The following is a 13,089-nucleotide window of genomic DNA, read 5'->3' as shown; positions in this document are numbered from 1 at the left end:
TTCAAGGCCAGGTTGGATGGGGCTTGGAGCAACCGGATCCAGTGGGAGGTGTCCCTATGCATGGCAGGAGGTGGGACTGGATGGGCTTTGCGGTTCCTTCCAATCCAAACTATTCCATGATTCTGCATCCCGGAGTAGGAATTCCTGTTGTCTGCACTGGTGCCACACTTGAATCACAGAATCACCAGGTTGGAAAGGACCCACTGGATCATCGAGTCCAACCATTCCTAACACTCCCTAAACCATGTCCCTCAGCACTTCATCCACCCGTTCCTTAAACACCTCCAGGGAAGGTGACTCCACCCCCTCCCTGGGCAGCTGTTCCAGTGCCCCATGACTCTTTCCGTGAAGAATTTTTTTCTGATATCCAACCTGAACCTCCCCTGGTGCAGCTTGAGGCCATTCCCTCTTGTCCTGTCCTCTGTCCCTTGGGAGAAGAGCCCAGCTCCCTCCTCTCCACAACCTCCTTTCAGGCAGTTGTAGAGAGCAATAAGGTCTCCCCTCAGCCTCCTCTTCTCCAGGCTGAACACCCCCAGCTCTCTCAGCCGCTCCTCGTAACCCTTGTTCTCCAGCCCCTCACCAGCTTCGTTGCTCTTCTCTGGACACACTCCAGAGCCTCAACATCCTTCTTGTGGTGAGGGGCCCAGAACTGAACACAGTATTCGAGGTGTGGTCTCACCAGTGCCGAGTACAGAGGGAGAATCCCCTCCCTGGCCCTGCTGGTGACCCCATGTCTGATCCAAGCCAAGATGCCGTTGGCCTTCTTGGCCCCCTGGGCACACTGCTGGCTCATGGTCAGTCGCTGTCAACCATTACCCCCAGGTCCTTCTCCTCTGTGCAGCTCTCCAGCCACTCTTCCTGCAGCCACTCTTCCAGTCTGTAGCGCTGCAAACTTGGGTGCAGGTTGAGCTGTGGTAGAGGCAGAGAGCTGCCCCTGCTCTGAGGTGAGGGCTTGGGAGCGTCAAACGCTGTCGTTCTGCCTTTATTGGAGTATCCACATCTCATTCAACAAAAACAGGCTTTTTAAAAATAAAGTGCCCAGTGGAGCTAGGCCTTTGGGTAGATAAATGCATTTCTGTAACGTCGTCGTACCACAATACAGCGAGTGAACAGGAGCTTTCCCTGGGCTGGAGGTAATCTGCAGGACCGACACTTCGTACAGAGAAGTAGCAAACTACAGACCACGTACCACGACACGCGGAACGTAAACACCTGGCAGGAGCTTCCGTTTGGTTTTTTATACAAACCGATTGAATAAAAAAATCCGAGTGGTAATAGAATATCCAGCAACAACAACAAAAAAAACCCAAACAAACCAAAACCAATGGTAGAAAGGATTTCGTACCTGATTGTGTGAAAGCAGCATCTTGGCAAAGTGCAGTGGCATCATGCGCGGCAGCCGTCGCCGGCACGGGTAGGGTATTGCTCGGCGTGCCCCAGGCTGTGCCCCAGGGCTGGGTATTGCATGGACTTTGGCTAAGCGAGCAAAGCAGCGGGCAATCTACGCGCGGGCATCGCTAACGGGGCAGTGGCAGCAGCTCCCGGCACGCTCCCGTGTGGAAGGGAGGGTGAGCTGCCCCAGTTGTGGGGTTCCCCGCTGGAGGCAGGGTAGAATTTGGCAGCTGGTGGGAGGCAGCAGCCTGGACCCTGGCACGGAGGCTACTGGGGTGCCTGGGGCAAGCGAGACTGGGGCTCAGTGGGTCACAGCCGCCTTCCGGGGCCGTCTCGGTGGCGGCAGCGGGGAGGAGCTGGCGGTCAGTGCACCCCAGGCTGGTTCGGAGGCGGGTGTTGGCAGTTGAGGTGTTCTCGGCCCTTTGGTCCCGCGACGCTCGCTCGTACCCGGGTGGCTCCCAGGGCTGCGGGGGCTGCGAGCCCATCCCACCCCCCGTGGCCGTGCTAGTCCCCTTTGTCCTCCTCCAGGATCTGGGGCAGGTTCTGGTCCTTGCGTGCTGACAGCGGTTTGGCGGCGCTGCCGTAGTCCTGGATGGCTTTGGGCTCGTTGGTGTGGTAAGAACCTTTGTAACGGTGGTGGTAGAAGTAGAGCAGCACCAGAAGCGCGCCCAGCAGCAGGAGCAGGAAGGTGATGACTGCAAGGGAGAGGTGGTGGTGAGGGGTTGGGGGCCACGGGGCCAGGGGACATGCAGGGGTAACACTGTCACTTACACCCGATGATGATTGCGATCCACCCGTCATCGTGCACGTGGGGGAACTCTGTGGAGAAAGCGGGTGGCAGACGCTGGGTTGCAGCGGTGCAACCAGATGCTTGCTGGAAGGGCTTCCTCCCCACTGGGGTCCCACCACAGCACCTACCTGTGCCCATGTACCAGGGGTCCATCTCAGGTGGGATGAGGATGGTGGTGAGGGGGAGCATGGAGGCACAACTCGACTCCACCAGCTCCCCTCGGATGCTGTAGGGCCGTACGACGCCGGTGGGGCGGAAGATGGCTTTGAGGGGGACGAGGGTGTTGAACTTCACACCCGAGAGGCAGCCTGCGAAGCCGGGCGTGTTGTAACGCTGGATCTCAGGGTCGATCGCACCAGTCTCTGCAGGAGCACAGAAGAAGGCTCATCCCCCAAGGACCATGCTGGGCAGAGGGGACCCCAGCACCTCTGGGGATTCCAGCGTGGGAGGGAGTCTCCGAGGGTAGGATCAAGCTCACCCATCACGCGCCCCAGGTACAGGTTTTTGGGTGAGTCCAGCTTGCTGTCCACAAAGAGGGAGAACTGCTGCTCCATGACGGGGAGATAATCCACCTAGGAGGCAGACGCACGGCATCAGGAGGCCCCTCCATCTCCTGCCACCCTGGCTGTGCTCCCCTCCAGCCTGACCCACTACCCCCATCGGAGGGGATACCCTGCTCCCATACCTGGGTGTACAACGTGCGGTGCAGGCGGGTGATGTTGACGCGGTGGGGCCTCCCGTCCGTCACCGGTTTGGTGGTGAGGGCGAAGACATATGGGCTGGTGCCCAGCTGGTAACGCAGCTGCAGGCTCCCTGCGGGCAGAGCGGGGCTGTCAGCGGTGCCAGGGCTCTCGGGGGGAGCTCACCCCCTCTGCAGGGCTGGCGACTGGCATTGGGGTGAAAAAGTGTGGGAAGGATATGGATCTGTTAGAGTGAGGCTGGAGGAGGCGAAGGAGGTGATCCAAGGGCTGGAACATCTCCCATCCAAGGACAGGCTGAGGTTGTTCAGCCTGGAGAAGAGAAGGCTTGAAGGAGATCTTAGAGCAGCTTCCAAGACTGAAAGGGGCTCCAGGAAAGCTGGGGAGGGGCTTTTGATCAGGGAGGGCAGTGATAGGATGAGGGGAAATGGTTTTCAGCTGAAAGAGGAGAGATTGAGATGAGATTTTAGGGAGAAATGTTTTCCTGTGAGGGTGGGGAGGCCCTGGCCCAGGTTGCCCAGAGCAGTGGTGGCTGCCCCATCCCTGGAGGGGTTCAAGGCCAGGTTGGATGGGGCTTGGAGCAACCGGATCCAGTGGGAGGTGTCCATGCCCATGGCAGGGGGTGGGACTGGATGGGCTTTGAGGTCCCTTCCAACTCAAACCATTCTATGATGAGAGGCATCGTGTGCAGCCTCAGTGCTCAGGGAAAACCCCGCAGACTCTGGGTGAGCCATAGGGTGAAGAGCCCTGCTCTCACCATCGTCCTTGATGAGCACGGCCATGTAGTCCTTGACAAAGGTGCTGACGTAGAGCAGCACAGCGGGTGCCGAGGTGGTGCTGAAGCTGAAGCTGACCTCCTCACTGGTGAGGTTGTAGCCGGGCAGGGGCTGCCAGGGGCTGCTGACGATGCTGGCGAACTCGCGGGCAGCATACAGTGACATGGGCAGGATGTTGTACCGCACCCAGGCTCCCTCCTCAAAGTACCCACCGATGTCTACAAGAGGAGTCATAGAGTCACTGGGTTGGAAAAGACCTCTTGGATCATCGAGTCCAACCATTCCTGTCTGTCACTAACCCACGTCCCTGAGCACCTCGTCTACCCGTCTTTTAAACCCCTCCAGCGATGGTGACTCCACCACCTCCCTGGGCAGCCTCTGCCAGCGGCCCATGACCCTTGCTGTGAAAAATCTTTTCCTGATATCCAGTCTGACCCTCCCCTGGTGGAGCTTGAGACCATTCCCCCTTGTCCTGTCCCCTGTCACTGGGGAGAAGAGCCCAGCGCCCTCCTCTCCACAACCTCCTTTCAGGTACTTGTAGAGAGCAACGAGTTCAGGTTGGAAAAGACCTTTGAGATCATCAAGCCCAACCACCCCTGTCCCCTACTAAATCATATCCCTAAGTACTTCATCTTCCTGTCTTTTAAACACCTCTGGCGATGGGGACTCCGCCACCTCCCTGGGCAGCTGTTATAGTGCTTGAGAATCCCTTCAGTGAAGAAGTTTGTCCTAATGTCCAATCGGAACCTGCCCTGGCACAGGTTGAGGCCCATGAGATGATGGGAGCATTGGCTCCTCTTGCCCATCCCTGCCCTGGAAAGGGCTTTACCGCTCACCGTGGTTGCAGAAAGGCCCCTCGAAGGCTGAGATGCTGCAGTTGCAGCTGTAGTGGCTGTAGCGCTCGACGCAGAGCCCGCTGTTCTGGCAGGGCACTGGTGGGTCCAGGCAGTGGCCGGTGCAGTTGACCCGCACGCCCTCCGTCTCGTTGGCCTTGCCTTCCAGGTTGAGCGTCACCCCATTCATCCGCAGCCCCCGCAGGCACCCCAGGAACGGGCGCATCTTGTGCTCCGCCGCGCCTGTGGTGGGACCATGGCTCAGCGCCCTGCAGCACTCGGGGACCAGGAGATGCAGGGACGTGGCCGGGGGCTCTCACCGACATAGAGGGGTCTATCGAATTCCAGGTGGACAAAGCTCTGCGGAGGAGCCTGCCGCACCACCCAGGGCAGCTTGTCCACCCGCAGCCGCGCCAGCTTGACGTTGAGCTCAGCCTTCACCTGGTGCCACTCGTCATCGTTCCAGGGCATTACCGAACGTACCGTCAGGTTCTCGTCCCCGTTCCCAATGTCGTAGGCAAACACCACATCCCTGGTGGCTGCAGGGACACGGTGTCAGGAGGAGCCCCGGGTCTCACCCCACCGTGCTCCCACATCTCTCGCCCGCCCCTACTGTTGAGTTCAACGCGGATGTAGTTTCGAGTGCCGGGATTCTCCAGGAAGACACCAGATAGGGCAGTGGTCTTGAAGTAGAAGGAGATGTCGAGGCTGTGGTTGGCCTGGAAAGTGGGGAAGAGCAGGGCTGCGCCCCTGTTGAAGGAGACTGTGTTCCAGGTGTTGCCTGTGGGGAGCAGGAGGGGTGGTGAGGGATAGGCATGGACTCTCCACAGGCATTACGCCCCCATGGGCATGAGCCCTCATGGACATGGGACCCCCATTGGCACAGGACCCCTGTGGGCATGGGTCCTCTGCAGGCAGGGGAGCCACCGTGGGTCTGGTCACTCACGGTCTCCATAGCACCGTAGGGGCCCCAGCAGGAACTGGGCTTCGGAACCAGTTCGGTTGGTGTCTCCAACCACAACTTGGGTGACGGGCAGGTGGTCCACGAAGGTCAGCAGACCCTTGTCCGTCCTCCTGCAAATGGTGCAAGCATTGTAGGATCTATGAGGGACTTTGCCAGCCTGCAACCCAGCCTGAGACCCCTCAAGCCTGTGTCCCCGTGTGCCCACAGCCCTATCCTGCAGCCCCCGTTGTCTCACCACAGCGCGTGGTCAGCGTCGCAGTTGCAGAAGTAGTTGGGGTCAGCGCAGTTCTTCTCCAACCCGCAGGCGCAGCGCTGGATGCCCGGCCGTGAACCCCCCCAATAGTAGTGCCTCTCGTCGTGCCGGCCCATCCAGAAGCTGAAGGGCAACCCAGCTGCGGGCACAGGGAAGGGTGAGAACGTGGTTTCACCCTACGGTCCCCTGGCACAGCCCCCCAGCACAGCCCTACTCCGCCCGGTGCTCACAAGGGGTGTTGAGCAGGCGGGAGTTGTAGCAGTGGAACTCAATGCGCTGCTCGCAGTACTCGGAGGCGTTTGCCAGGGCTGAGACCTCTGCCCAAGAGGCGTTCCAGTACTCCACAGCCCCCAGGTAGGGCTGATCCACGCTGGAGCCCGTCACTCGTGTGGCATAGTGCCGGTTGTGCCGGATGATGGTCCAAGCCCGGTCCTCTGTGGAAGCGGAGGGGATGTTAGGGCTGGTCCTCATGGACACCCCAACTCCATCCATCCAGCTTTGGCCCCAGGGCTGGTCCTGGGGGCACCAGGCAGAGGGACTCCCTCTCCCTCCTGCCTCCCCCACCTCGGATGTCACAGTACACCGTGAAGGGCTTGAGCGGCCCACTGCCGTCCGGGTCGATGGTGTAGTTCCCTGAGGTTTTCCCGCTGACTCGGTAAGCATCGCATGATTCCTTGTAAAGGGCTGGAAACAGGGCTGGGGTTCAGCGGGAGGAGGCACAGGTCCCCATCCTGCTCCCCACCAGCCAGGCTCTGGGCTCACATTTGTGGCAGGTCTCGCCCTTGTAGCCCGTCAGGTCACAGATGCACATGAAGTCATCCCAGGACTGGATGCAGCGGCTGTCGTGCTCGCACAGGTTTGGGGTGCACCTGAGGGCATAGAAGGCTCCTGTCCCGGCACTGGCACAGCCCCCCCAGCCCCTGCCTGCTGCCAGACGGCGCCTGTGTCCTGACCGGTACCTGTCCGTGATGCCGCAGACGTTGAAGAACACGTTGAAGTACTGCGCCTGCCGGTGATGCACCAGCAGCTCCACGTCCACAGGCTGCATGTCCACGTTCAGCATCTGCAGGCAGCCGTGGAAGGCCGTCTGGTTCGACCGGCAGCCGGTGACCGAGGCCGGTTTGGGGCAGCCTGAAAGGCACAGTGGGGTGAGCGGCTCTCGGGCACCCATTGGCCCCAGTCCTCGTCTTGTTGCCCACCTCCAAAGAAGTACTGGCTGCCAGTGCGGAGCTGGAAGGGGTGCGCCACCCGGAACTCAGCACCATCGTCATCGTCGATGGTCACCACGGCCGAGCCATCCCGCGCCACCAGCTGCACCGAGTGCCAGAAGCCATCGTTCAAGCGATGCCCTAAGCGGGGAGAGGAGGGTGCGTGGGGAGGCATCGCTGCTCAACCGGACCCCAGCCCCGTCCCGGCTCCCCAGCCCACCTGCAGCAAACTCCAGCTTCTTCTTGCCAGGTTGGGCAATAGAGACATTGATCTGCCCCTCGCTCAGCACCACCTCGAGGGAGCCCAGGTTGTCAGAGAAGCTGGTGTAGAGCAGGAGCCCAGCAGTGTCCCAGGAGCGGAATCGGAAGCTGACGGAAAGGCGATTCCTCCGTGGGATGCCTGGCACCCTCACATAGTTGTTGATGCCAGCAAAAGTGATGGGGGTGGTCAGCTGGTCCTGGCAGTAGTGACCCACTCTGCCCTGAGGGTGACCATGGGAGGTGGTGAAGAGGATGCTCTGGTGGCAGGGAGACACCCCATCCCCCCAAGTCCCCACAACCCCATCCCTGACTGTCCCTGTTCGATCCCATTGCCTGCGGGTGCCCCGGGCCAGGGACGACCTCATACGGTCAATGTGGTGCCGCTTGGATGAGCAGAGCCACTGCCCAACCTCGTGTCACCCCACCGAGGGGGAGGGAAACTTGGCCCCAGGGCAGGGGTCACCCCTCAGCAGGGCTGAGGACTTGGGTATCCTACAGAAAAGAGGTCCCCCCCCAGCAGGGACAGGACCCCAGGGGAAGGGGCTGCCCCCTGGGCCTGGACCTCAAAGCGGATGTTGGGTCTCCGGTGCCGGGCCAGGTCGGCGATGTTGACCCCGTTGAAGATGATGTTCTCCACGCAGCCCCGGAAGTTTTGCCGGTAGGTGAGGTGCTGTTTGTCCTGATCGATCACCCCACCAAAGAAGAGCTGGGAGGCAAAGGGAGGAGGTCAGCCCTTCACCAGAGGACGCCACAAGTCAGGATCTTGGCAACTCTCCACCGGCTGCACCCACCTCAGTGTCCAGATCGAGTTGGTTGAAGGTGCCATGGCAGCGGAAGCGCTTGACTTCCCCATCCAGCGTCAGGTTGACGTGGTGGCCGAGGCGCTCGATGTGCAGCGAGTGCCAGTGCTGGTCATCCAGGAGGCTGCCCACTGCCACCGTCGTGTGGCCCTCGCTGGCGTGCAGCGGGCTGCTGCCTGGGGAGGGGCAGCCTCAGCTGGTGCCCCTTGTCCCCATGTCCCCCCAACCTCCTGGTCCCAACTCACCTAAGCTGATGTGCAGGAAGAGCTGGGCTTGCTTGAGCTCCACCGTGATGTAGTCGCCCTGCGAGCCCTCCCCATGCATCAGCACCCCCTCCTGCTCCAATGTCTTGAAGTTGAAGGAGATATCATCCTCGAAGGTGCTGATCTTCTTGGCCCGGAAGCGGTAGGAGATGGCATCGTCCCCATCAAAGTAGAGCACGTGGGACCCTAGGGAGAGCAGAACAGCCCCAGCCACGTCGGTGCCCGCAGCAGCAGGGACCCCGGCACAGGCAACGCTCCTTTCTGCTGTGGTTTATGCCAGAGCTAGTGACTGCAGACTGCTTGGACATAACCCCTCCTGGAAAAGGGTTTTCCAAGTCAGGGGGTCTCCCTGATGAAGGGCTGCTGGAGCCCCCAGACCAGGTACTCACGGTAAGGGCAGCCATAGAGCCCAAGGCGCAGTCCGATCTTTCCACGTGGGTTCCAGGCCACTGGGATGATGCGGATGTAGCGCGCAAGGATGGGGTAGTGCAGGTCATGCCGCACCACCCCACTCTCGTTCACGTTCCCGAAGAACGTCTGAGGATGAAGGGATACCATCAACACCTCACTCTGGGCTGGGGGTCTCTACTCCCTGCTAAAGGACACCTCCCTCGCCCCCCGCAGGGACTCCCCCAGCGGAGCCTACCCAGTTGCTGCCCTGCTGGAAGAAGGGTTTCCAGCTGGTTGGGTGATCTCCGTAGAGCACAATGTAGCGTGTCAGCCAGTCATAAGTGTTGAACGTCCCCTGCGTGGCCACCGCGTTGATCCGGTGCTTTTGCATCAGGTCAATCTGGAGCCAGGGCTGCTTGTCCCGGGGGTCGGGGGACCAGCCGCTGGTGCCTGAGGGGGGGGAATGGCTCAGCTGGCCCCACAGCCTGGCACCCAGCAGCTCCGGGCTGAGCAGGGGCTGCTTGCTCAGCCCCCACAACGCTCTGGGTGGGAGCTGAAGGTCTGCAGGGCTCTCCCCCACTCCTGGGGATGCTAAGGGCACTGCACTGGGCACCTGAGAACCCCTCAGCGCCACACAAGGCAAGGGCACCCCCTGCCCATGCCTCCCTGACCCATCTGCACCCCAGTCCAGGGAAGGACTCACTGTGGAGCCGGGCAAAGCTGGCCGAGTAGAAGATGTTGTATCTGGAGGAGGCACCAATGGACGAGGAGTAGAGGGAAGAGACGAGCTCATCATAGCAGGGTCCTGCGGGGAGAGTGGGGCCAGGCTCGGGGCTCTGAACTGGGCAGTGTCCTCACAGCAGCACCCCTAGCTCGACCCTGTAGGCTCTGCAGGATCTGGAGAACCGGGGGACCCTATGGACCCTGAGGATCCTGCAACCCCTTTAGACCCTATGGACTCTGGGGACTATGTGGGCTTTGGGGGTTCTGGGAACTCCGGGGGATGTAGGGACACTGTGGGCTCTGGAGACCCTGCAGGTTCTGGGGGCTTTAGGGACCTCGTGGACTCTGAGAACTCTGTGGCCTCTGCAGGCTCTGGGGACCCTATGGGCTCTGGGGACCTTGGTGGTTCTGGGGACCCTGCAGACGCTATGGGATCTGGGGACACTGGTGGCTCTGGGGACCCTGGGGGGTTTGGGAACCCTGTGGACCCCATGGGCTCTGGGGGTTCTGCAGACCCTGTGGGCTCTGGGGACCCTGTGGGGTCTGGGGACCCTGTGGACCTCTTGGCCCCTGTGGGCTCTGGGGATCCCGGGGTCCCCGCATCCCCTGCCCCCCCCCCCTCCCGGGGCGCGGCTGCTCTCGCCCTCCCCGCACTGCAGCGGAGCGGACACACCCCTGCGGGCCCCGCACCGGCCGCCTCTGCGCTGACGCGGGCACCGAGACCCCCCGTCCAGACCCTCGCGGCACCTGAGGAGGAGGCTCCGGCGGGGCCGCTGTCCCGAGCCCCTCGCAGGGTCCCCCCGGAGGGACGTTTGCTGCATCCCCGGCCCTCCCTGCAGGGCCACGGACAGCCGCGCTGCGCCCGTGCTGCATCACCCCTTGCCTGCATCCCCGCCTGCATCACCCCCTGCCTGCATCCCATACCAGCATCACCGCCTGCCAACATCCCTTGCCTGCATCTCCCCCTGCCCGCATCCCTGCCTGCATCCCAGCCCGCATTCCTGCCTGCATCCCAGCCCGCACTCCTGCTTGCATCCCTGCCTGCATCCCTGCCAGCATCCCCTGCCAGCATCACCCCCTGCCTGCATCCCCTCCCGTCTCCCTCATCCCGTGCCTCCCTCATCCCGCGCCTGCATCGCCCCCGTCTCCATCACCTGCCGTTTCCATCCCCGCAGCCAACGGTTCCCGGGCATCCCCGGTCCCGGGGGAGGGGGCTCAGAGGGGCCCTGACTTGGCCTGACGGTACGGATGTGGGGCTGCGAGGAGGGGGCCCGGGATATCCCTGAGCATCCCTGAGCATCTCTGGGCACCTCTGAGCATCCCTGAGCATCCTTGAGAATTCCTGAGCATCTTTGAGAATCCCTGAGCATCCCTGAGCATCTTTGAGCATCCCTGGGCATCCCGGAGTCCCGGAGGCTCCTGCGGGTGGGGGGGCTGCGGTGGGGATGCTTCGGTCCAAGCGTGGGGGGATCCCGTCCGCCCGTGTCCGGCTGTGACCTTGGAGGCGTCGCTCACCGGGATGCCGAGAGATTGCCCAGGGGATGGAGAACGGGGGATATCCGGGAGAACCGGGCGGTGCTGGGGCTGCTCGGGGTGGGGGGCTGGGGTGCGGAGCCGGTGCGGCGGGCAGCGTTCCGCAGTGCGGAGAGGGCTCTCCCGGGGATTGCAGCTCCACTTACGTGCGAGGCAGCCGGGACTGAGGTTGAGGAGAGCGGTGCAGGCGCTGAGCAGGAGCCCGAGGAGGCGGCGAGCGCCCATCCTGGAGCGCCCCGAGCGCCGCCGCTCCCGGTGCCGCAGCCGCGCGGCGGAGCGGGACCGGCGGCTCCGCCCACGGGACGGGGGAGGGGGGGGTGGGGGAACCGGGCTGGGAGCAGCGCAGAGCCCCGGGGCCCCCTCCCCGGCTCCCCCCGGTTCCCCCACCCCGGGACCAGCACCAGGTGCCGGTGTTTGCCCGGAGTTGCAGCCAAACCGTGAGCTCGGAGTGGGGTGTGTGGGGCGGAGCGGGGGCACAGGCAGGGCGGGGGGGTAGGGGGGTGGACACGAGTGGGGCTGAGCGGGGCGTTGGGCATCACGACTTCCCACGCAGCCCCCAGCCCTGTCCCAAGCTCCCACCAGGCTGCGCGATGTGATGCTCATACGTGTGGTCCCCTGCAGATGTGACCCCCTCAGATGTGACACCACCAACCCTCAAGATAGGACCTTCCAGATGTGACCCCCTGAGATGTGACCCCACACGATGTTATGTCGCTCCCAAGATGTGACCCCTCACAGACGTGACCCCCCCCAGTGACTCCCCAGATATGACCCTCCTCCCAATGTGACACCCCGGCAGATGTGACCCACCCACCGTAACCCCCCTGATGTTACACCATCCCCAATATGTGACTCCCCAGATGTGCCCCCATCTTCTGTTGTGACCCACTCACTATAACCCCCTGACGTTACACCACGCCCAACACATGACTCTCCAGATGTGCCCCCCTCTTCCATTGTGGTCCCCCAATGTGACTCCCTGAGATGTGACCCTACGAGATGTTACATCACTCCAAGATGTGACCCCTCACAGCTGTGACCCCCCCATTGACTCCCCAGATGTGACCCTCCTCGCAATGTGACTCCCTGGCGGATGTGACCCACCCGCTGTGACCCCTCTGATGTTACACCACCCCCAAGATGCCACTCTCCAGATGTTCCCCCCTTTCCAATATAACCCCCCAATGCAACCCCCTCAGATGTGACCCCACATGATGTGACATCATTCCTGACCCCTCAGAGATGTGACCCCCCCCATTGACTCCCCAGATGTGACCCTCCTCTCAATGTGACTCCGTGGCAGATGCGACCCACCAGCTGTGACCCCCCTGATGCTACACCACCCCAATATGTGACTCCCTAAATCTGACCCCCCCCTTCTGATGTGACCCCCCTTGCAGATGCGACCCACCCACTGTAACCCCCCTGGTGTTACACCTCCCCCAAGATGTGCTGCACTGATGTGTCCGGAGCAGACAGGATGCTCCCCTCTCGGTGTGACCCCCCCGCAGATGTGGCTTAGGCACCCAGCGCCCGCAGCAGAGGGGGGGTTGGAGCGCGCCCGCCGGCCCCCCCGCAGCAGATGTGGCAGCAGTTTGTAATCAAGCCACAGATTAAGACCTGCGGGTTTTGGGGTCGCCTGTGTCTCCAGTGGTGCAGAAGATGGGATTTAGCCTCTCTCTATTCACAAACATCCCCAGACAACCACGGAGGGGATGGGAAGGGAGGGGGGGGCTGGTAGCCATGTGGCCTACATACGCTGCCTGCCCCACAGACCCCACGGTGCTCTGTGTGCCCCCCTCCCAGGATGCAGCCCTGAGGGCTGGAATCATAGAATCATAGAATCACCAGGTTGGAAAAGACCTTTTGGATCAGGGTCCAACCATTCCTGTCTGCCACTAAACCATGTCCCTAAGCACCTCTTCTACCTGTCTTTTAAACCTCTCTAGGGATGGGGACTCCACCCCCTCCCTGGGCAGCCTCTGCCAGCGCCCCATGACCCTTGCTGTGAAAATCTTTTCCTGATATCCAGTCTGACCGTTCCCTGGTGCAGCTTGAGGCCATTCCCCCTTGTCCTGTCCTCTGTCACTGGGGAGAAGAGCCCAGCTCCCTCCTCTCCACAGCCTCCTTTCAGGCAGTTGTAGAGAGCAATAAGGTCTCTCCTCAGCCTCCTCTTCTCCAGGCTGAACACCCCCAGCTCTCTCA

The 13,089-nt window shown here is 61.9% G+C and overlaps 1 protein-coding gene across 1 annotated transcript; it reads right to left on the bottom strand.

Annotated features, from left to right (window-relative positions):
- Window positions 1-943: 943 nt before the first annotated feature.
- Window positions 944-11,174, bottom strand: CNTNAP1 (contactin associated protein 1). The gene is made up of 24 exons (XM_054088682.1): window positions 11,031-11,174; window positions 9,332-9,433; window positions 8,885-9,078; window positions 8,628-8,775; window positions 8,221-8,424; window positions 7,967-8,151; window positions 7,738-7,881; window positions 7,135-7,396; window positions 6,906-7,055; window positions 6,666-6,837; window positions 6,469-6,575; window positions 6,271-6,390; window positions 5,937-6,140; window positions 5,689-5,845; window positions 5,436-5,563; window positions 5,103-5,270; window positions 4,810-5,028; window positions 4,493-4,732; window positions 3,638-3,874; window positions 2,868-2,995; window positions 2,661-2,754; window positions 2,311-2,544; window positions 2,164-2,211; window positions 944-2,087 (listed from the first exon to the last, which is right to left on the bottom strand). Exons 1-24 carry the CDS (start codon window positions 11,107-11,109, stop codon window positions 1,897-1,899), a joined length of 3,915 nt encoding a protein of 1,304 aa, XP_053944657.1. The 5' UTR covers window positions 11,110-11,174; the 3' UTR covers window positions 944-1,896.
- Window positions 11,175-13,089: the final 1,915 nt, after the last annotated feature.

Source organism: Cuculus canorus, chromosome 25, assembly GCF_017976375.1.
Source record: "Cuculus canorus isolate bCucCan1 chromosome 25, bCucCan1.pri, whole genome shotgun sequence".
Lineage (NCBI taxonomy): Eukaryota > Metazoa > Chordata > Aves > Cuculiformes > Cuculidae > Cuculus > Cuculus canorus.
The sequence above is the reverse complement of the archived record's forward strand: the minus strand, read 5'-3'. Positions and strand labels throughout refer to the sequence as shown.